This window comes from Phyllobates terribilis, unplaced genomic scaffold (assembly GCF_046119375.1).
Source record: "Phyllobates terribilis strain yellow unplaced genomic scaffold, ASM4611937v1 Scaffold_2__4_contigs__length_985480577, whole genome shotgun sequence".
Lineage (NCBI taxonomy): Eukaryota > Metazoa > Chordata > Amphibia > Anura > Dendrobatidae > Phyllobates > Phyllobates terribilis.
Window position 1 is genome coordinate 201,865,654 of NW_027362762.1, and position 22,918 is coordinate 201,888,571.

Consider the following 22,918-nt stretch of genomic DNA (forward strand, 5'->3'; position numbering starts at 1 on the left):
CGAGGTACAGATACATCAGGAGGACTGAACATGCATATACACGAGGTACAGATACATCAGGAGGACTGAACATGTATATACATCAGACAGGGTCCGAAATAGACAGGCGACCTGGGCCTGGCCCTTTAAGAAGATAACAAGCTACCAAATCCAGGATTGCGCGTCCACGTGTAAAGCCTCAACTGCGCATGTGCGGCCCTGAACATAGAGAGAGTACTGAGCGGGGGCGCGCACGTCGGCTGGGGATACCGGGGATACCAAGTTGCTGGTAGTGTAACACCTGGGCACAGGGCGGTTTCCCCGGACATGAGAAGAGACGAGAACCGGGGCTGACAGAAATCCACGGGGAGCACGGAGGACACGCTGCCAGCTGCAGAGGAGAAAGCCCCGCAGGAGATCGACTGCCACCCAACCAGCACCATTCAGTCGCCACAGGGAAGCCCCAGGTCAGTGGTGTCACCTGTAGCCTCCGCTGTGTGCAGGCCGCCTGCCCTGTCAGTGCTACCTGTGTGCAGCCTGGCAGTGCCACCTCTGCTCCACGTGATGCCCGGTGCCCCCGGTCTCGCGTCTCTCCTCCTTGTCCCTCCCGCCTCCGTGTCTGTGCGGACCTTCCTCCGGGGCAGCAGCAGCGGGATGAGGGGGGCTGCCCGGGATGGTGGGGGCGGACTGCGGGGGTGTGAGGTAGGTCTGGGCAGAGGATTGCGGTGGTTTGTGCAGGGGGGGAGCGCTGTCTGCGGAGGAGCCAGCAATGCAGAAGGGCCAGGCTGTGCGGGAATGTGCTGGAGGCTGCTCCGGGCTGTGGCCGCCCCTGTGCCGCTGCTGTGTACACGGGGCCGAGGTGGGATCCCCCTCTGATAGCAGAGCCGTGATCTGGCGTGGGATCCACTCTGCATGTGTGATCTGTCATTGCTGCTGCTGTGCCCAGCACTGGATCACCTTGTGCTGCAGCCATGGTGGATGGGCCTGCCTGCTCCTCTGCTGCCTCTGGCATCTTGTGGATGGATTGCTGGTCTGTACGATGTCATGGGGGAAACTTTCCATTCTGCCAGGAGAAGGACATCACCAATGATCTCTATGTTCCTGCCATGTCCTAGAGTCCAGGACCTAGACAGATGCTGGGCTCTTAGCAAACAGCGCCCCATATCTCAGCTTCTCACTTTAGGATATTGCTGTCTTCTGTTTGTGGCAGAAAATATGTATCTTCTGAAATGTCAGTCAGGATAGACCTGTTGCTTTCCAGCTGTTACTAAAACTAGGACCCCCATCCTGAACTGACAGCATTGTTGTTGTGGCATGCTGAGCATAGTAGTGTTTTTTTTTTTTTTTTTTAACCCCCTGTTAGAACCCCCCAATGTTGACTAGATTGTTGGCCTGAAGTCGGTGGGAGTGTGATGCATATTATTGTGTCCTGGAGTTTTGCTAGAAGCTCTGTCGTAGGCTTGTAAGGTCCTTCTAGTGATTAGTAGGGGCTCCGATAAATGATTTGCACCAGATCTCATTACTATTTAATATACTGATAATTTTAACAGGACACCTCCTTGCTGAATTGATTTTTGCGTATTTGCCATGGGTTCACATTTTCTTACAGTAAGTCGCAATGGCAGCAGTGGGCACCTTTTAAACAATGTGTTTTACGTCTGATCTTTGGGACGTGCAAGGCTTTTTTTTTTCCCTTTATGGTCCAACCATAACTGATAGTTACCCAAGTTATGAACTTTTTACAGCATAGATCTCCCTCACACTTTACTTCTGCTTTTTTTATTATTATTATTTTTTATGCAGTCTCTTATATTTTGGTGGAATTTATTTATTACACTTGTAACTTCCTTGTGGTCGTCAAGCCCTGTAGAGACATATAAAGACACCTACATGGGAAAATCCACATCCAAAAATGCCACTGATTGTAAAACAAAAACCTCATCATAAACAAAAACTCATTGGAGCAGTGGTATATATTTGATATATTTTAGTTTAGGGCTACGCCTAGAATGTTTTATAGCTTACTAGAGTCAAATTGCTGTGATATTGCTGTTCATTAGAGTTGGTGCGAATATATTTTCATGTCTTATTCCTTCGGCCACGGCAGTGGTTTGTTGCCTCTGCGTGGGAGTGGGCATACCGCCTCTTACCTGCCAGCATCTGCGGCTCTTCTTTTGATTAGCTGGCCAGGACAGCTAATCAAAAGAAGAGCTGCGGATGGTGGTAGATATGAGCCGACGCGCCCTACTGCACACAAATGCATTAAATTGTTTGAAAAATCTTATAAAAATAGTCCCAGTTCAGCGGATCGCTGACAGATTCTTTTCCTTAATTGCTATTTGCTGGGGTCTATGAGCCAAAATGTAGTACCTCCCCCATCAATCAGATGTGAAAACCTCTGGTCGCGGTGTGATGTAAACAGTGTAAAGCGCCAAACACCTCTGCTCTGTCACATTAGGGTGCTTGGTGCACCCCTGGAGTGATCTAGCACCTTAGTTCACCGTCGCACCCTTTGTGTTTGTGTACTTCTGCCTCCCGGATTGTGATTGACAGCACTTGAATTGCCTGAAGGAGTTCAGTCTGCAATTGAGAGTGAGTGCATGTGAGTGAGTGTGTGCTCACGCATAGTTTTGTCTCCTGACGTTGCTGTGCTGTTGTAGCAATGGACTACAGGAAAGAGGGCTGGTGTTCATGCGACCAACTCTCCATTACAGACCTCGCTTGCTCGGACAATGTAAATGCTGTCCATCAGAAAAGAGGGAGGCGGAGGTATGCAAATAGAAATGGCGCAATGCACTAAGCACCCTAATTTGCATATTGGAATAAAGTTGATATTCTGGACATAGACGCAAGCTGCTAATAAACTAAAGGTATGATTTTATGGGGGCAAAGTTGCCTATAAGGATATGTATTTATTTTACAATGCAATTCAGGGCTGACAGACTTGCTTTAAGCAACTTTCTAAATACTTCTCATTAAAAAGTCTTTAGCTAGCTGGTCTGTAAACTGACACACATGTGCCTGAGCTCTCCTCCTATCATCAGTGTTAGGCTAGGGTCACATGACAGTATCTTCTCTCACCTGAGAGAATTGGGCCAATTATGTGATCGCACTATGATCAAACTCCAATCATAGTTGGAGCACAGCGTGATCCGATTTTCTTGGATGAGGAGAAGATGGGGGAGGGGGGGAATAAAAAATGTCTCCATCTTATGCATTCTCAGTCCATGAAAATCGGACTGCACTCAGATGTTATACAATTGCAGTCCGTGTTTTCCACGGACTCATTGATTTGCATTGCCGATTGCAATCTGATAATTGGATCCAACTCGGGCATACTGTTTTTTTTTTTTGGACCAGCTTTCGGACATGTGCACAGCCCATAGAATAAAATTGGTCCAAGTGCTATCCAGTGTTTTGTCGGATCGCACTCAGACCCATAAAACGGTCATCTACAAAAGCCCTTAGAGATAGCAGCAGAGAGGGGATGAAAATGTACATTGTATATCAGTGTGGAGAGGGGGTAGAGCATCTGAGAAGGAAAGATCACTCAGATTGTAGATAGAGTGGAAAACATATGATCCTTAATGAGATCTAGAAAGAATAATCACTCCAGAAATGAAGTTGTACTGATGTATGTGAAGACAGTGATTTCATATCCAGCATGGCTGGGAAACGCACCTATATTTGAAAAGTCTGAAATTAGGAGCTAGTCGCACATTGTATGGCCTCTTGACTTCCTGATTACTTGGTGGGCATTCCTGAGTGATAGTATAGTCCTGAGGCATCATCATCGTGCTCCTGATGCAGTGAGTTGAGGCAACTTTGCTTCTGCGGCACTTGGACCTCAGTCGGACTGGAGAGGTGGCTGGGTCAGGAGCTACAGCGATTCTGCCTGGTCTCAGTGCACTACCAATCTCCATAAGAAAGAGCTTGAAGACACTGTTCATGTTCAACCACTGTTCCTAGGCGGCAGTGATGGCCAGGCTCCTTGGCACTGAACAGTAAAGCATAAAATAAAAAGATCTGTTAGGGGAGCGGAGAGAAATTTAAACAGCAAATTGCTAAGCTTTTTATTTTTCCATTGTCTCCTTAATGAAACCCGTTGGGCTATATTCACACGTAGCGTTTTTGCTGCGTTTTTTTTTCTGCAGGCAAAAACCTCTCTTGGCATTAAAATAGCAACCTCAAAAAAGCAGTTTTTGCTGCGTTTTTTTCCAGCGTTTTTGTCAGGGTACATTTGTCTCTTGTGTATGGTGATAATGTCTAGTGCATAAAAAAATAACCTGATTCAACTTCCTCAGTTGTTGGCAGCAAAACCTGATACCTGCGTTTTTGGCACTACCCATTGCTTTCAATGGGTGGAAAACGCTACAAAAACGCTGAAAGAAATGACATGTTGCATTTTGCGAAAACGCAGCTCTTTTCAAAACAGTCAGGAAAAAAACAAGGTGTCTGCATGAGATTTCTGAAATTTCATAGCCTTTGCTGGTACTGCAAAACGTTGCTGAAAATTTGCATAAAAAAAGCTGCAAAAACGCTACGTGTGAACATAGCCTTAGGATGGTAATAGCTTTTTAAAAGGAATGTCACCTGTTTTTTTTTTTCTGCCCATTTGAGAGCAGCATGATGTAGGGGGAAGTATGCTAATTCCAGTGATGTTCACATAGCGTTTTAGTATATGATCAGTGGCTCCATCGGGGCTTATGTCTGAAGCCCCACAAAATGGGATAGGTGCTCATGGGGCAATTGAGTATAATGATGCAGATGGCGTCAGTGTTCTCTGCTGGACGTTATTTTCGGCCTTATATACCTGGAAGGCTGGAATGAAGACGTCAACTGCGTCTTGGAGTCCGCCTCAACTAGGCATATACGGCTGAAAATGATGTCCGACAGCGCACACTGTGACTTCGTCTGCATCATTATAGTCAACGGCCCCATCAGCACATGCACACAAATCCCATTTTGCAGGAATTTGTGATGGAACCACTGAATGTCTGCTAAAGCACTATGTGAACATAGCCTTATTGAGCTGCTTGCTATTATTTTGATAAAATCATGGTTATATCTGCTGCAGATCTAGCAGTTCTGTGTAACCCTGCCCCCACTGATTGACCGCTTTTTGTGTACATTGCAGAGATAAAAATCTGCCAGTCACTGGTGGGGCACAGGGTTATACAGAGCTCATGAACATGGAGGATTACCTGGCAGCAGGTTTACTAGTCCTCTAGTGATAACCTCCTGCTGATAAAACTGATTTTATCAAAGTTATAATAATCAGCCCATTAAGTGACACATTGCTGGAATCAGGGTCTCTGTCTCTACATGATGCTGCTCTCAGATTAGGTGGGAAAAACCCGATGACAGATTAGGTAAAATATTTTTGTTTCATATCAAAGGTGTCTATTGCTTTAAAGATTGGGAGAAATGCCCAAATGAATGTAATACATGGTTATGTCATCGTATTGATTTTCATCTCTAAACTACCCCAGTAAGTCAGGCCGCTCAGTAATATTCTCCTAGTATTCTTGTAGCTTCCCAAACTGATGACATGTAGTGTGAAAGAAAAAAGTCATTTAGACTGTGTGCCCACTATGCGTTTTTGCTGCGGAATTTCCGCAGCGAAAAAGCTTAAAACGCTTGGTAATACGTGCCCCATGGTCCCCAATGATAATCCGCATGTGCTGTGCACATGCTGCAGAAACTTCCGCTGCGGATTATCATTGCGGAAAAATGCGCAGCATGTCCATTAATTTTGCAGCCATGCAGCGTAATTGCCGCCATTGACTTGCATTGAAACACATAATATCCGTGTCAGCACATTTGCACACACGGATATTATGCATTTCTATGTGCGGATGGTACTCGGGTTTGGAGAAGAGGAGACTCTCATCCAGACCCGGGTACCATGGTACCTGTTAAAAAAAGAGTTTAAAATAAAAAATAAAGATTATACTTGCCTTCCGATGGCCCCTGGTGTTTTCTCTGCTCCGTCTGGTCTGCTGTATGGGTCGCGGTGTTGTGAAGGACCTGCCATGACGTCATTGAGTCATGTGACCTGACACATGACTCAATGACGTCACCGCAGGTCCTTCACACCACCGCGAGCCACCCAAGACACCGATCGGAGCGGAGGAAATACCGGGAGGACATCGGAAGGTGAGTATAATCTTTATTTTTATTCGGTCGTCCATGACAGCACCACGTGAGAGAGAGGATCCGCCCATCAAGGACAGGAAACCTACAGGTTAAAAAGGGCGGCCCTCTCTTCCCGCCTCAGTTTAGGTTTCCTGTCCATGATGGGGGTCCTTGCAGGCTTACCTGCAGAAGATGGACTCCTGTCCCAGAGAGGGCCACAGCAGGTGGTTGGAGCCGGTCCGTCCTGGTCCTCTGGAGACGCCACGGCAGGGCTCATGGGGGCGCCTCCGTGAGCGTTGCGGCAGGCGCGTCATCGCCTCACGGGAGGTAGATGTCCGTCAGGTGTGGGGCCGCTAGCAGGCCCCCCCCCCCCCCCCGCTACCGCCTGCAGGAGATCCAGGTCGCTCCGGCGGCGCACGTGACGGGCGCGACCTTCTGACGCGACTTCTGGTGCGCCGGGCAGGAAGCCCTGTGACGTCACCGGAAGGGGCGGGGCTCGTTTGAATTTTTTGGCGCGAGCAGCTGAACGCCGGGGGATTGAGGACCTGGCAGCGAGTAGCCCACCTGGATCCCACCTGGACCTGGGGAGGAAGACCAAGGAGCAGGTAACGCCCTCCTGGGTAAAAAAAAAAAAAAAAAAAAAGAGGAAACACACACCCACACATGGTACCGGTATGGCCAGTATATAAAGGGTCTGGTAACATATAGAGGTGCTTCCCAGCCCATTCTTACATTGTAAGCTATGGAAGATTCACAGGAGCTGTCACCTAGGAGAAATGTGGGGCCTTCCGACTGTGGACTTATTCGCAACAAGAGCCAATCGGAAAGTGGAAAATTTTTGTTCCTTAGACCCCAGAGAAGGACCCCTGGCAGTGGACGCCTTTATGGTTCCCTGGAGATTTCCTCTGGCATATGCCTTCCCTCCCATGATCCTGCTCCCAGCGGTGATGAGAAAGATCAGGGCAGACCAGGCCAGAGTGATACTCGTATGTCCCTTTTGGCCCAAAAGACCGTGGTTCCCTTGTCTCCGGAAGATGTCCATATCAGATCCCTGGGTTCTTCCGGAGATTCCGGACCTCCTCACTCAAGGGCCACTTTCCCATCCTCCAACCCTGAGTCTACATTTGACGGCGTGGAATTTGAGAGGGTGTTATTGACCAACAAAGGATTCCCCGCAAATGTAGTGAATACTCTCCTGGCTAGCAGAAAACCTGTTACCACCCGTATTTATGCCAGGACCTGGAGGAAGTTTCTGTCCTTTGCAGAAGTTAAGGTGGAGGAGGGGCCCCCTATTGGGAAAATTCTGGAATTTCTGCAGCGAGGCTTAGAATTAGGTCTCACTACCAGTACCTTGAAAGTACAGGTGTCGGCGTTGGGAGCTTTATTTTTTTCCAATATTGCAGATAACTATTGGATAGGCCGTTTTATAAAAGCTTCCTTTAGGTGTAGACCCATTACCAAAGCAAAGATGTCTCCCTGGGATTTGAATTTTGTCTTAGATGCCTTGACCAGTCCTCCTTTTGAGCCACTAGATTTAGTCTCCCCCAAAATTATTTTCCTAAAGACGGTCCTGTTAGTAGCCCTAACTTCAGCCAGGAGAGTCAGTGACCTACAGGCCCTTTCAATATGCCCTCCATTCACGCAAATTCTGGACGATAGGATTATATTAAAACCTGATCCAGCCTTTCTTCCTAAAGTGGCCACTCGATTCCATAGAACCCAGGAAATAGTTCTCCCAACTTTTTGCTTTCCGCCCAAAAATCAAAAAGAGGAGAGACTTCACACTTTAGACGTTAGGAGGTGCGTCCTAAGGTACTTAGAAGTATCACATGGCTTTAGAAAGGATAAGTCCCTATTTATTTGCTATCAGGGGGCTAGGAAGGGTTGTAAGGCCTCAAAGGCTACAATCGCTAGATGGATCAAGGAGGCCATTTCCCTCGCATACTCTTCAGGGGATAAAGAGATACTGGAGGGATTGAGGGCGCATTCTACCAGAGCGGTGTCAACCTCCTGGGCGGAGAAGACAGGGCTTTCCATTGAGGAGATTTGTAAGGCTGCCACTTGGTCTTCTCCCTCTACTTTCTATAGGCACTATAGATTGGATCTGGGTGGCTCTGCAGATCTCACTTTCGGGAGAAGGGTGCTTCAAGCTGTGGTCCCTCCCTAATTTCCTTCGTCTCTGTAATTCTCTCACGTGGTGCTGTCATGGATGACCGAATAAAGCCTTAGTTACTTACCGGTAACGGGATTTTTCGAAGCCCATGGCAGCACCTTTATATTCCCTCCCTTCACTGGTGTTGTGCACTCCTGTAGATTTGATTTCTTTTTGTGCACCCTTGTGGGAAATTGATGAAAAGTAATATACTTAATGTGATTATGTTTTGTTATAACTAACCTTGGCGGTACTCTCATGCTCTGTTAACTAAACTGAGGCGGGAAGAGAGGGCCGCCCTTTTTAACCTGTAGGTTTCCTGTCCTTGATGGGCGGATCCTCTCTCTCACGTGGTGCTGTCATGGGCTCCGAAAAATCCCGTTACCGGTAAGTAACGAAGGCTTTTACCATTCTTATTCTTTTTTTTTTTTAACTATTACTTGGTCACACTATATAAATCCATGCCGGTTGTCATATATAGTGTGACCAAGTTGTCAAGCACTTTTCCAAGTGATGCTAAAATCGCTTGGAAAAGCGCTTGATAACCCGCATGCAGAAATGCATGCAAAGACGCTTGACACACGCTTCTACCTGGCGGGAAAAACGCATGTAAAATCCGCACGCGTTTTTCCTGTGAGGGAGAAGCGGAAAAAATATGCAGCATTTCTGCATCGTGGGCACTTAGCCTAACAGCCTACAACGGCTCATGTAAAATTGCTGTTAACCTCGCTGCTTTCCACTATTTATTTCTCAGATCCATTTTTTGGTGTTCTTTGCTTTCTCTGTGATTTTCTGTATTGGTGACCACACTGTCTGTGCACATAATGGGCAGCATATCTGGGGTCGCCGGTAGTAGAAGGTTGAGTGTTTCCAGTGTAGACACCTGGGCAGATGATGACAGCGCTGCTCCAGTATTATATTTTCATATTGTATTATTTCCTATGCTGATTCCCTAGTGGCCGGTGACTGCACTGTAATTCTCCCTTGTTGCCTGCAGTTAGACTCTAAGTAACCAGCTGTGAAGGCATCTGTATTTCTAAACCCTGCAGTGCACATTGGAGGTGGCTGGCTAATGTGAGCTGACATCGGTGGATGGCTATATTACAGAGGGTGATTGGCAGATGCTTCACAGAATTGCTGTGTAATTGTCTCAGCGCTGTGCAGGATTTTTCCTGCCGTCTATAACAGAAGATACATTGTAGATTTCATGCCATTTGTTGGTTTGCTGTTGAGAATTTGCTTCCAGGGTTACAAATGAAATGTTATTACACTTTGTACCTTGTGAAATTAGCAAAGTTAAAAATGGCAGATATCATGTTCATTTTGCTGAACTGCTGGAGTAGGTTTTATTATTGTACTGAAATCAATGTGAGGATCTGCAGAAAGTCTTGGTTTTAATCTGTGTGCTCCCAGAAGCTCTCATCAAATAACCTTGCAGCTGATTATGGCATTTAGGCTAGAAGGATTGTGTTATGGTAAAAATATAAGGTTGTTTGTACCATCTAGTTGTATTTTTTTTTACCACACTCCAGCTATACATGATATTCTGCTAGACCCAATTCCTGCCCCATCCTGATACAAGTACATAAACAAAATGAATGGATTTACGGTTTGTTTGCACTTGTTCTTATCCTTGTACTGGCACTGTAGCGAAAACGCTGGCATCGTGAATCAATATGTGCCACCAGCACTTGAGTTGAATGTGAGTGACCTATCTTCCCCAGTGAGGGAGGTCTGTACATGTCACCATGTGCACCTCGGCTTGCATTGCTTAAGGCGGTGGTGCAGGAGATCCAGATGTAAAGTTGAATTTTCTTACTTGCTTTAAGGAGTCACATTTATGTAACCTGTGGCACAGGAAGAAGGAATGGTCTAGTTCACTGGTCCATTGTTATACATTGTGTTATAGCTTTGTACCTATGACTGTCAAGGCGACGGCTTACCTCGAAGTCTACATTAAGAACAGCTGCACAACCCCTTGAAATGTCCTGCAAGTAGTGGGTCCAAATATGAGTTCAGTAGTCTAGAGGGCTTCCTTCATTGTTTTTTTTTTTTTTCATGCATGAAAAACTGTCCCTTGTATTTTTTTTTTTCACTGTGCTGGATCCATTTTTGGTCCATGTGTCATCAAATGTACATTATTATTTTTATTTTAAAAAAATGTGTATGTGTGTGTATATATATATATATATATATATATATATATATATATATATATATATATATATATATATATATATATATGTATAAATTATTATTTATTTTTTTTTAAACACCATTGTGTACATTTTGAAAGTGGCTTACATACAGATATAAATTACAGTGAACAAACTAACAATGACAGACTGTAACAGAGGGGAGAGGACCCTTGTCTCATGGGACTATAGTGTACAGGATAATGTTGAAATATTTATTTTTTATTTATTTATTTTACTCACTTATATATCGCCATTAATTCCACAGCACTTTACAGACATTATGATCTCTGTCCCCATTGGGGCTCACAATCTAGATTCTCTATCAGTACGTCTTTGGAGTGTGGGAGGAAACCGGAGAACCCGGAAGAAACTCTCACAAACACGGGGAGAGCATACAAACTCCTTGCAGATGTTGTCCTTGGTGGGATTTGAACCCAGGACCCAGCGCTGCAAGGCTGCAGTGCTAACCACTGAGCTATAGGCAGTAGTTTGGGGAGTTACGGCAGCTCCGATGGCAGTGGGGTTATTACCGGCTGTAAGCTTCCGTGAAGAGATGAGTTTAAGTTCTTTCTGAAAGTTACAAATGTGGTGGATAAGCGGACGTGTTGGGGCACACACTTTCAGAGGATGGGGGATATTCGGGAGTAGTCTTAGAAGCGATTGGGTGAGGAATGTACGAGTGTGGAGGAGAGAAGAAGGTGTTGGGAGGACCGGAGATTACATGTGGGAAGATATTGGGAGATTGGTTATGGGATATACAGAGGAGACAGATTATGGACGGCTTTGTAGGTCAGTGTTAGTAGTTTGAACTGGATTTATTTGTGAATTGGAAGCCAATTAGGGGATTTGCAGAGATGCGGATGAGTAGTGAGGAGAGAGGTGGATTAGTCGGTCAGCAGAGTTAAGGCTAGGTAAGTGAGTGTTAGCAGGTAGGCCACAGAGGAGGATATTGTGTTAGTCGAGGCGGTAGATGATGAGGGCATGCATACATAGAATGCATCTAAATGAAGCCCCAAAAGATTGCTCAGGAAGTGAGCGACTTTGATGTTGTATAGGCACACAGCTGCCTGGACGCTTGCTTGACCATCAGGATTCATATACCTGTTCTATTGATAAAAGACCACATTGTCAGCGTTCCTCCCCTCCCAATGTGACGTTCCCATGAAGGTTCGAAACACATCTGGCATTAAATGGTTTAAGAGTGTTGAAAATTCACTAAAGTTGTAAAATAGTTTACTAGTTAAAGGGAATCCTGTTAGCATATTTTCACGCCCAAACTATTTATATCCACATGTAGCTCTTGCAAAGGAAAGGCCGGCCATACCTTTACCTAGACAGTCCATTCCTCTGTTATGGAGAAATGTGCAATTGAATCAATATGCAAATGAGGCTATAGCTCTTTGGGGGTGTGAAAGCCTTTCCCAAGCTCCTGCTGTACTTTCCACCCATCACTGATTTCTGCTTGACTGATAACTTCTTAAGGCCATGTTCAGTATTTGGTCAGTATTCTACCTCAGTATTTGTGATCCAAAATCAGGTGCGGAACAATCAGAGGAAAAGTATAATAGAAACATGTGCGTCACTTTTGCCTTTTTTAACCACTCCTGGTTTTGGCTTACACATACTGATCAAATACTGAACGTGTGACTTCAATCAAATGAGCTGTCAGTCAAGCAGGAGGAGGCAGCACCTGGTGGAGAATAGAGCCGAAGTGACAGTCTTCAGTAGGTCTTCAAAAAGTACTTCAGCTTCATTTACATATCAGTTCAAACCTTGATTGAGATGGGAAATAATGGAGGAATGGACAGGCCATGTAAAGGTATTGCTGGATTTGTCTTTGCAAGAGCTACATGAACATATAAATAGTTTTGGGGGTGAAAAGTACAGGCTCTCGGTGCTGCCCATCATTTATATATACCTTCCCACCTGCTTGGGTCCCTCTATCTCCACCCCCTGTTGTCTTTGCCAGCTCTGGCTCCATAGGGCCAGAGAAGGGCGGAGATGGATAGAAAACAAGTAGGTGGGAAGGTGTATATAAATGATCGGCGAGCGCCTGTGCTTGGTTTGAACAGTCATTCTGTGCTGACAGTCCCTTTAAATGTGTTCTTGAGAAAGCTGATCTGAAACCAAAATGACTGTGATTCCAGATTGATTGGCAGATGTGCTCCTTTAAGGGTAACCCCACACAGAAAGGTTGAGCTAATGTCTGCTTTTTCTCCCCAGCTTCCTGGGCCTCCCTGACAGCTCCTCTACCAGCACACAGTGCACATTACGGTCATTACGACTTCCAGACCTGGCATCAGTATGGTCACACCACTTGTTATACAAGATTGGGTGGTAAAGCCATAAATTCCTGGAGATTAACTGAAATGTATACCATGATTAGCTGGCCATGTTGAGATGGGATTAGTTTTATTTGAGTGAAGCTTTTATACCATGAGAGCACATTCCCATTATTATTTGTCAAGTATAATTTTCACAGGGCACAGGAGGCTGACACGGGATAAAGTTATCTCTCGTCTCATAAGCTGTGGTTTCTCAGTGTACATTTAATATTTCATTAGTGTGATAGACATGTTGGGGGCAGAGTTGATGGCTAAAGTCTGTGTTTAAGGCCAGGTTCAGTTGTAGCATTGTCACTATAGAGCGGTTGTATTATGGATTTAGCACACAAATATTCCCCCCTTCCCTGTAGTGCCACTAAACTAAACTTGGTGTAGCATAGAGGTTCTCTAGTGATCCAACTTCCAGTTCTTGAATTGTGGCCGCCAGTTATTATTGCCTTCAGGAATTGGTCTCTGGAGACCTTCACCCCTTTTTTTGAGAAACTGTATGACATGTATTTGGTAAAAAGGACAAATGCATGAAAAATGGACTGAAACATGGATGAAATTGGGTCTTTTTTTGCAGAAGCAAAATAGACATGGACATGTGAATAAAGTTTTGTTAAAATGATTATAAATTTAAAGGGAATGGTAACAATTCCTCATACTCCTCTATTTTTACTTCTCGTCTTTGCTTGATTCTTGCCGAACTTTTCTGTTTGTATGTACTTGTCATGCTACAAAATGTGTCCATTAAGAGAGACACTATGGCGTCAGGAATAAGAAAGTAAAAAGAGAAATGTTCATGTCCCGAATTACCTTGCCTCTATGGAAGGTATGCCACTGACGTTATGCTCAATAATGTCTGTTCCCTTTCACAGTATTTCACTTGTTAAAGCATTCTGTCCTCCTATCTGGTGAGGAGAAGTTTCCATCATAGTCAGCCATTTTGGCGCTGAAGGGTCTGAGTATTTGGTCACCTGTTCCATGCACTCTTCTTTTTCCATGTTTTTCTGTCTTGTGTTGGCTACTTCCAAGATTACAAACTAGTGTCCTCCATTGTGAATAGCGAACACTGGGTTATAGACCAATATATAGGACGTACGTGAGCAGACGTTTTCGCATTCATGGTGAGTGAATGACTCTTTGACCGCAGCTTGTTAGGAGTTAATCTCCACAACACACTTTGTTCTGTTGTGTTCCCGGAGACAAGATGTCCAGTCATGTGTCCAGACATGGTCTGGTGTTTAGTGTCTTATGATCAGCCAGTCCTGCTGCAAGCATTGCATTCGCTTTATAAACTACAATAGTTTTCTTTTCTGGCTAATACCTCCATTACCTGTTTTTTGTGGCTGTTTATTGTTCTGTGATATGATTGATATGATTAAGTATGGATAAAAGCTGGTGTAGGTGGTGTGATAAGTTATAGAGAAATAAATCAGGTCTGATATCATCTTCAGTTTGTAGCTAGTGCCATTCATGATACTTCTTGTGGTTGACATGTACCTGCATTAGTCTTTTATTAGGATTTACACAATTAAAGGGGATGTCCCTTTTTAACTTTTTATTTTAAGTCGTAGAATATGTTAAAAAAAGCAATACCCCTCCCTTATTAATCTTCCTCTGCTTCCATGCTGACACTGACCGGACCACCACCAGTCTCTACTTGTTGCTGCAACAATAACGTCACGATGCAGGGGCATGTGACTACTACTGACAGGAATTTTGGCCAAGTGGACAACCACTTGAGCCATCTCTGGTATATTTATGTCCTCCTACTAATGCATATTCTATTTCCTTTTCCTGTAGTGAATAAACTTTAGTAAATTTTCTACCTCATCTGAGAGCATCATGATGTATGGGCTGAGACCCTGATTCTAGTGATGTATCATTTACTTTGCTAGTTGCTTCAGTTTTAATTTAAAAACTGTTTTACCTGCTGCATTTCTACCAGTTCTCTGAATGCTGAGCTCTATATAACCTGGCCACACCACTGATTGGCCGCTTTCTGTGTACACTGTGCATAGGCAGAAAGTGCTAGTCAGTGTTGGGGGTGGCAGGGTTATAGAGAGCTCATGAATATGGAGGACTACATGGCAGCAGGTTTATTCTGTTGATAAAACTATGATGTATATCAAAACTACAGCAAGCATCTCAGTAAGTGACACATCACTGGAATTGGGCTCTGTCTCTACATTATGTTGCACAGATTCGGTGGCATAAACCAGATGACCAATTCCATTTAAACTGCATAAAATCTCAGTATTTAGCTGCCGCAGCGTACACCAAAGTGGTAAATGGGATTTATAGGTGGCATTTTATCTCCCCTGTTCTGTGTTCTTCCATATGGACCGATATTTTGTGCCCTACAAGCAGTACTCTATTATATGAACATGACGCATAAATTTCATACAGCCAATGCAGCAGGAAAAAAAACATGCAATTCTAGAGTTTCTCCCACATTTGAATATAGAAGAAAGTCACAGCTCGGCCAAATGTTCTTGTTTTTCTGCAGTGTGGTGGTGAGATGAGCCTCAGCTGGATGGGAAGGTTAGAAAGGTGGCCCTACACTGGACACCACTTGTTTGGCTAGCACCTTTCCTTCTGACGTCCCCACTCTCCTTCATACACATGTACACTCTGCTTGACTGAGCATGCATGTGTTCTCTGCGATAGAAAAGGAATAAGCAGCTGTCAGACAGCTCTGGTGGTTTCCTATCTCCTGTTAGAATAAAGCATTGGGCATATTGAAAGCCAACATGCCCAATTCTCCTTTCTAAGAGCATCTGCTTTTTGGGCAGAGTCATGACGCTCCCATACATATTAACAGGTTGGTCTCATAATTGACAGGCTTGGATGTTCATCTTATCTGGGTGAGTAATATCAAAGATGTGAGAGTGAAGAGGCCCCCAAACACACCAAAACAGTCTACCAATTTTTAATTCAATATGTATGTCAAGCATCAGTGTGTAGCTGTCACCTGCGATCTCACAATGCTGCTCTCTAGTAATAGGGACTCCAGTGGGACCCATTCCCCTAATATTGCTGTCATTCGAGTGAATATTTTCCCAACCTACTTGACTGAGCTTGCACGGATGTCCAACAGAGGAGAGGAAACCGAGCAACTGCCTTTTGGCTTAGTTCCCGGCAGAAAAAAAACCCATCAGGAATGTTGAAATTTCCAAATGAAGATTCACCCCTCCACCCAACCCCCAACACGTTGTACATTTAGAGCCGCTTGGGTAACCCCTGTACGGTGCATTATTTATTTGATGGACAACTTAAGAATAGGTTCTCACGAGTCTAGAAAAGTCTGAATTTCATCTAGAAAACGCAGACATAAGGAAATATACCCATAGATTTGAGTAAGCGAGTTGAAGAAACTAGTGCAAGCCGCAATTTTTTTTTCTCACAGATATGTTTGGCCTGTGAAAAAATATCTCATGTGAACAGCCCCATTGAATAACATTGGCCTTAGTGCTGTCCATTTTCCATGGCCAGCACTCCGACCGAACAGTTGGTCATGTGAACGCGCCCTAAGTGATCTAATACTGTCTGCTATATCAATATTAATAGTGATCTGTGTAATGGGTAATACAGGGAGTCGCAGGTCACGTCGTCTTGATATACAGGTTCCCATAGCAACTGTGTAAATGCCAAAGCGACATTTGTATATGCGACAACCAAGGTTCATTTTGGCCATCAAAATTATCCTGTGATCCTGGTGTAACACTGCTTTGTAAAGCTGTAAAGCTGTCCCTCTAAGGCACAGGACGTTTATGGACAATGCAGCAAACAATCAGTAATGACAACTACAATCTGACACTGATCGTATGCCACTTTCTCTACATTGTGTCTACAGGGAATTTTTTCTTTTTTTGCGCCAGTACTGGGAACTAATGTACATTCCAGCTTTTCTCACATATATCTCTTGTCGGTTGTCCCCTGACATCCGCATCCTTCCCCTTTTTGGATCCTGAAATATAGTTTATTGACAATTTCCTGTGTGCATACTGATGTATTACTTCTGTGTGTAACATCGCCTGCCCAGTGATGAATTACACCCTGGTATCCGCTCTGGAAATATTTCATTTCTTTCTCTTTATGACTGTTTGTCATCTCCCTCTCACTGATTGTATCCTTGGATTTCTCTAAAGCATAATCTTTTATTTCTTTTCTATACATGTGTAACTTTATATGTATAACCATGAAGCCGTAGGAGAATAATTTAGGTCTTAATGTCCGTGTTGTGTGACAGATGACACATGAGGATATAATAAAAGTCAAGGGTATCTACAAATATTAGCAGGAGGCAAAGGTCTTTCTCGGGAATTTGTGCAAGCCTCAGCTGGGTGACAAACTGAATTAATTGTGGATGTAGCGCCCACATATCAGATCTGGTCGTCTTCTAATTGGAAGCCAAATGTCATAGAGGATTTTTCTAAACGTGTTTATAGGCCATGCTGTCAAAGTATTGCCTACAGATGTGTACTTCTAAGATTAACCAACAGAACTTAACTTCATGGTCATATTTGAGGCTGTTGAGAATATGCAATGAAATTAACTTTTTGACTGTTTTTGTGCTGCAATAAATGCAGTTCGCATGCTATGGAGAATTATTTTCTATACATGGAATATAATCATGGATGCAGGCCAAAAATTTGAGTGACACAAATTTTGGTCTTAACTAAATTTACACCTCATTTTTTTTTTTAAGGTGGCAATCTGCATTATTAACTCTAGATCAGGTGTCCTCAAACTACGGCCCGCGGGCCACATGCGGCCCGCGGAGGATTTTTATCCGGCCTGCCGGGCTGTGGGTGGAGGAGAGCGGTGTCAGCGCCCGCTCCCTCCCGCTTGCTCAGGGCCCCGGCAGCCGGATACTTACCTCTCCCCGTGCCTCCGCAGATCCTCTGTCTTCCTGCTGTATGCTCCCTGTGACGTCTTTCCACCGCGCCCTCTCCTGAGCCGTCACAGGCAGTGCAGAGCGGGAAGACGCCGGCAACGCTGGAGTCCGGACCCGAGCAGCGGCAGGAGGTGAGAAGTGAGGTGAGTATTTATTTATTTATTTATTTATTTTTTTTAAATGTATGGAGGCATGGGGCATAATATGGGGGTGGTGACATCCTGCATTGGGCATTATATGGGGCAGCGACATGCTGCATGGGGCATTATAAAGAGAGGGGGGTGATATCCTGAATGGGGCATTATATGGGGGGGTGATATCCTGAATGGGGCATTATATGGGGGGGTGACATGCTGCATGGGGCATTATATGGGGGGTGACATCCAGCATGGGGCATTATATGGGGGGGGTGACATCCTGAATGGGGCATTATAAAGATGGGGGAGTGGTATCCTGCATGGGGCATTATATGGGGGAGTGGTATCCTGCATGGGGCATTATAAGGGGGGGAACAGCCTGCATGGGGCATTGTAAGGGGGAAACAGCCTGCCTATTGGGGACCTATGCTGCCTATTGGGGACATTTACCTGCCTATTGGGGACCTATGCTGCCCGTTGAAATACCGGCTGATTTAACTTTACTTGTTCTTCATTTTAAATATTGTATTTGTTCCTGTATTGTTTTTTTTTTACTTCAAAATAAGATATGTGCAGTGTGCATAGGAATTTGTTCATAGTTTTTTTTTTTTTTTTTTAAAAAAACTATATTCCGGCCCTCCAGTGTTCTGAGGAACAGTGAACTGGCCCCCTGTTTAAAAAGTTTGAGGACCCCTGCTCTAGATTTTTATGAAGAGTGATCAGATAAATTGCAAAGTTATTTATTGCCATGAAAAACATTTCCACTGAATTTCAGTTCTGTCACAAAATGACCAGCTTACATAATTTTGGTGATCTTCATGTTGGGTCAGGAGAAAGTGTTAACAAGGCATCTAATATCACTCTGTTGTGCTGATTGAATTCTAAAAGCAGACTGGTTGCTTTAAAAGGAGGGCATTTCTTGAAATCATTATCTTCTGCTGTTTATCCATGGTTACCTCCAAGGAAATGCATGTAGCCATCATTACTTTGCATCAGAAGGGATTTACAGGAAAGTACATTGCTACTTGTAAGGTTTGCCATACGCAATAAATGGCGGCCAGCCGAATGATTGTTCGGCTGATCATTCATGTGGCACCCATCTCGGCAGTCTTCTGCAAAGTGCTTTTGTGTGTTCTCTATCAGACGTGTCTGGCTTGCAACCTCACTTCCAAGTAACAAAGCAATTGGCATTCCAAAACTGGACATCTCCCCTAACAATTGGTTATCTGGGGCCTTAAGATTACCCCTAAATCAACCATTTATCGGATTATTAGATACTTCATAGAGATGGACAATTGCATATAATTGTACTTCAGTAACCATAGAAACATCTAACTAAAAAAAAAAATCTAAAAACTCTAAAGCAGTAAATTTTGTGAAAACTAAACTGTCAGTCTCAAAATTTTGGCCCCTGACTGTAGCCTAAGGTTACAAAGGTGAATTCCACTTGTGGGTTTGTTGGAGCTATAGATGAGTATGTGTGCTCTTACATTGTAAGATAACTGCTGAAAACCTGATACTCGGTGGCTAATCAGGGAAATCTCTGCTTGGTGACATCTAACATTATGGCCCTGATTCATTAAGACTGGCGTGCAGGAATAAGAGGCGCTCATTGATTTTGTCAGTAGTTGGAGTAACATTTCTGGTGTAAGAAAAGCTGGCACTTTTGCTGAATTTGATGGTTGGACATAGTCATGCCCTGTCCCACCACAGCTCTTCACGTTTGGCGGAGATGCTAGGAGCTGATGTGAAAACTCAAAGTTGTGCAATAATTTTGCATCTATTCAAAGTGTGTTTTTTTATGGCAGTTTTCTCATTTAAACACTTTGTATTGGCTATTTAAAAACTGCACCCAGCCATCAATCATTTATAATGAATGAAGAAATATTGAAAACTTGCCAATTTTCATACCCGCTGTTTTTTGTTTCGCCGTATTCTTTGTTGCAGACGAGGTAAACAGAAGACCAATGAGAGACCTATTCTTATACATCCCATGTGATCGCTGCAACACCAATCACTAGTCTCAGCTATGTAGTGCTGTATCCCATTGAGCCCAGTGATTGGCTGCAGTGGTCACATTGGATATGTGGAACGTGACAACTGCAGCCAAGGTAAACAGAAGACCAGCAGGGTGGATTTTGGAAGCTGCACTGGAACAGTAGCGTGAAGCAGATCAATATAATTTATTTTATTCCTTTAGTTTTTTTAATTTTAGCTGCATTGACCCCGTTAACCCTGCATTTTCCAAGTAGTGGGTTTATAGTTTTTATTTTCTTTTTTGCTTTCAATCTTCGCTATACACTTGAGATAAAAATATCAGAATTGGCTATTTCAAGTTGTGTTTGAGGTTGTTTAGAAAATTCAGTAAAATTAGTCATTTGCTGTTTATTTAAAATGTTTAATCTTTTGTTCACACAGAGGTTAAATTGAATCTGTCACCACATTTGACTTATCTAAACTATTAATATGGCCATACAGGTTATAGACTGCTGAAAAAAGCCCTCCCTGTATGCATCACATCAGATGCCTTGTTATTGCTAAATCATCTTTTATCACTTTATGTAAATGACCTCTTCCAGGCTATGGGGAGGATGTTGTCTGGAAGATAACTCTTCCTCCTGGGCTTATTATACATGAAGGGGAGTTACCAGTGTGATATGTAATGGCCGCTTTCTGCTCTCCTGATCAGAGCAGAGCTGTGTGTGATTATACCTGACACATCTGCAGGTTCTTCTCAGCTTCCATCTAACATGGTTGTAATATTGTTAACAATACAGCAGAGCTCAGAGGAGCAAAAAATGTGCTTGCAAGAAGACAAATTTAATTTTCCCTTTTCTGTGTTAGTTACTTGTCTCACACTGGTAACTCCCCCTTCATGTAAAATAATCTCTGGAGGCAGAATTATCCTCCAGGCAGCATCCCCCCCCATCGCCTGGAAGAGGTCATTTACGTATAATAAAAACGTGGATTTCTCTGGAATAAGACAGATCGCAGATATCATGATATCGCTTTATTCAGCTTCATATGACCTGCATGCCCATATAGACTGCTTAGGAGAGTTAATCCTACCCTTTTATCTAACCCCTTAGTGAGACCAAATTTTTCAAATCTCAGCAGTGTCACTTTATATGTCAATATCCCAGTGGTTTTGAGTGTTTTTTCATGACACATTATACTTTGTTAATGGTAATTTTAGGTCAATCTGTTTTGCGTTTATTTATAAAAAAAAATATCTGAAATTTGACCAAAATTTTAAAAATGTAGCAATTTTTTCAATCTTTGTATGTTTATCCCTTTAATTCAGTCATTCCAAACAAAATTGTTAATAAATACCATTTACCTCACGTCTGCTTTACATCAGCACCGTTTGTAAAATGTTCTTTTGTTAGGATGTTAGAAGGTTTAAAAATGTAGCAGTAACTTATTCATTTTTTCAAGGAAATTTACGAAATGTATTTTTTTTTTTTAGGGGCCTGTTCAGTTTTGAAATGACTTTGGGGGACCTATATATTGGAGATCCCCAAAAGTGATAATATTTTAAAAACAGCACCCCTTAACATATTCAAAACTGTGTTCAGGTAGTTTATTAACCCTTCAGGTGCTTTTTAGGAATTATTGCATGATGGCATGACAGGAATGACCCTTTTTAGTTAAATACAGTTTAAAGGAAAAGTGGTGAAAGGTCCTTTTATGAGGCACTTAAAGGGAACCTGTCACATCCTAGCTGCCCTCTAGACTGCCCCCATAGCGTTCTTAGTGATGCAATGTGCATCACTAACAAGCTGCTTTCATGAAAATTGGTGCAGCTATAATGATTTTATAACGTTTAATATACTTAGATCCTACCTGCGTTTTCAGTCATAGGGGCGTGCTTGTCTTAGTCAGTCTTGGGCGGGCGCAGCATTCACACACTGCTGGCGCGGCCCATGTATTTGAATCCTGCCTCCTGGCTAGCACTGATATTGTGGGGCACATGCACACTTGTATATGTCCGGCCGCCTGCGCAGTGAGGCTGTGAGATTACCAGCTTCACTGCGCATGCGCAGGGAACATAGCGCGTCATAGCGCATGCGCAGGGAACATAGCGCGTCATAGCGCATGTGCAGTGAAGCTTGTGTCCATAGAGGTCTGTGGTTAGGATCGCCAGTGATCAGAAAGATAAATTGAGGTTTGGGAGTAACCCTTTATGATTATAACTTTAATTGTTTTCCTATTGTGTAAGGGATTGTTCGTTTTAAGTTTAAAATTAAGGTGAAAGCTGGAAATGCTTTAAAATGTGAAAAAAGTCAAGTTTTTACTGCTTCTCACTGATATTTGTTTGCAGGGCTGCAGTAGTGTCATCTTGTCTACAACGTGTGACCGCTGCTTTCAGTCACTGGCGTTGTCTGTGTTGGTGAGGTAGATAACACACAATTGCTGAGAAACCACCTCATACGCAAAAAAATGCTGAAACTCTGGTGGTAAAAACCGACACTGATCAAAGACTGTTAAAAATCTGTTTGTTTTTTACAAGAGAAATGACTAATGTCTGAATGAGGCCTTAAACTGATTGGAAAACCTCATATTTATGGGTATAAGTGGTGTTCCCTGCTTGTGGGTAGTTCGGATTTATGGCCAACTGAAAGCCATTTGTTGGGTACTTGATGATGATATTCAGTTCTGGGAAAAATGAAATTCAGAAGGTCTCAGTATCATAAAATTTCAGACTACATCTGTACTAAAAACAAATGTCCCCTGACACTGATGTGAATGTGCCACATAAAAATGTTTTCTCAATTTCCAATTGAGCACATTATTCTCTCTGTATTCACAGTGTCAGATGATGTTATTTAAGAACCTAAGGCATGAAATGAACTGGATAATGGTTTTCATACAATTTTTGTTTTCTTGTTTTTGCTATTTGCAGACAATTTTGCTATGATGGGAACTCCAGACCTGTCCTGGTATCCTTTCGTGCTCGCTCACACTTGCGAGTAGCATCCAATGATTCTCTCATGCGAGAGAATCTGATGCTATATGCAGATGGCCCTCAGTTCAGACTCTGAAGTGAGTGTGATCAGAGTGTCATTTTACTGTACTCCGAT

The 22,918-nt window shown here is 43.4% G+C and overlaps 1 protein-coding gene across 4 annotated transcripts in view; it reads left to right on the forward strand.

Moving 5' to 3' along the window:
* The first annotated feature begins 200 nt into the window (after nucleotides 1-200).
* Nucleotides 201-22,918, forward strand: part of ADCY6 (adenylate cyclase 6) — a 217,129-nt gene continuing 194,411 nt past the window's right edge. For 2 of the 4 annotated variants that reach the window (XM_073663797.1, XM_073663799.1), the window contains exon 1: nucleotides 565-681. In XM_073663797.1, coding sequence (XP_073519898.1) covers nucleotides 653-681 — 29 coding nt within the window. In that variant the 5' untranslated portion in view covers nucleotides 565-652. The other 2 variants (XM_073663800.1, XM_073663801.1) reach the window with 2 other exon arrangements.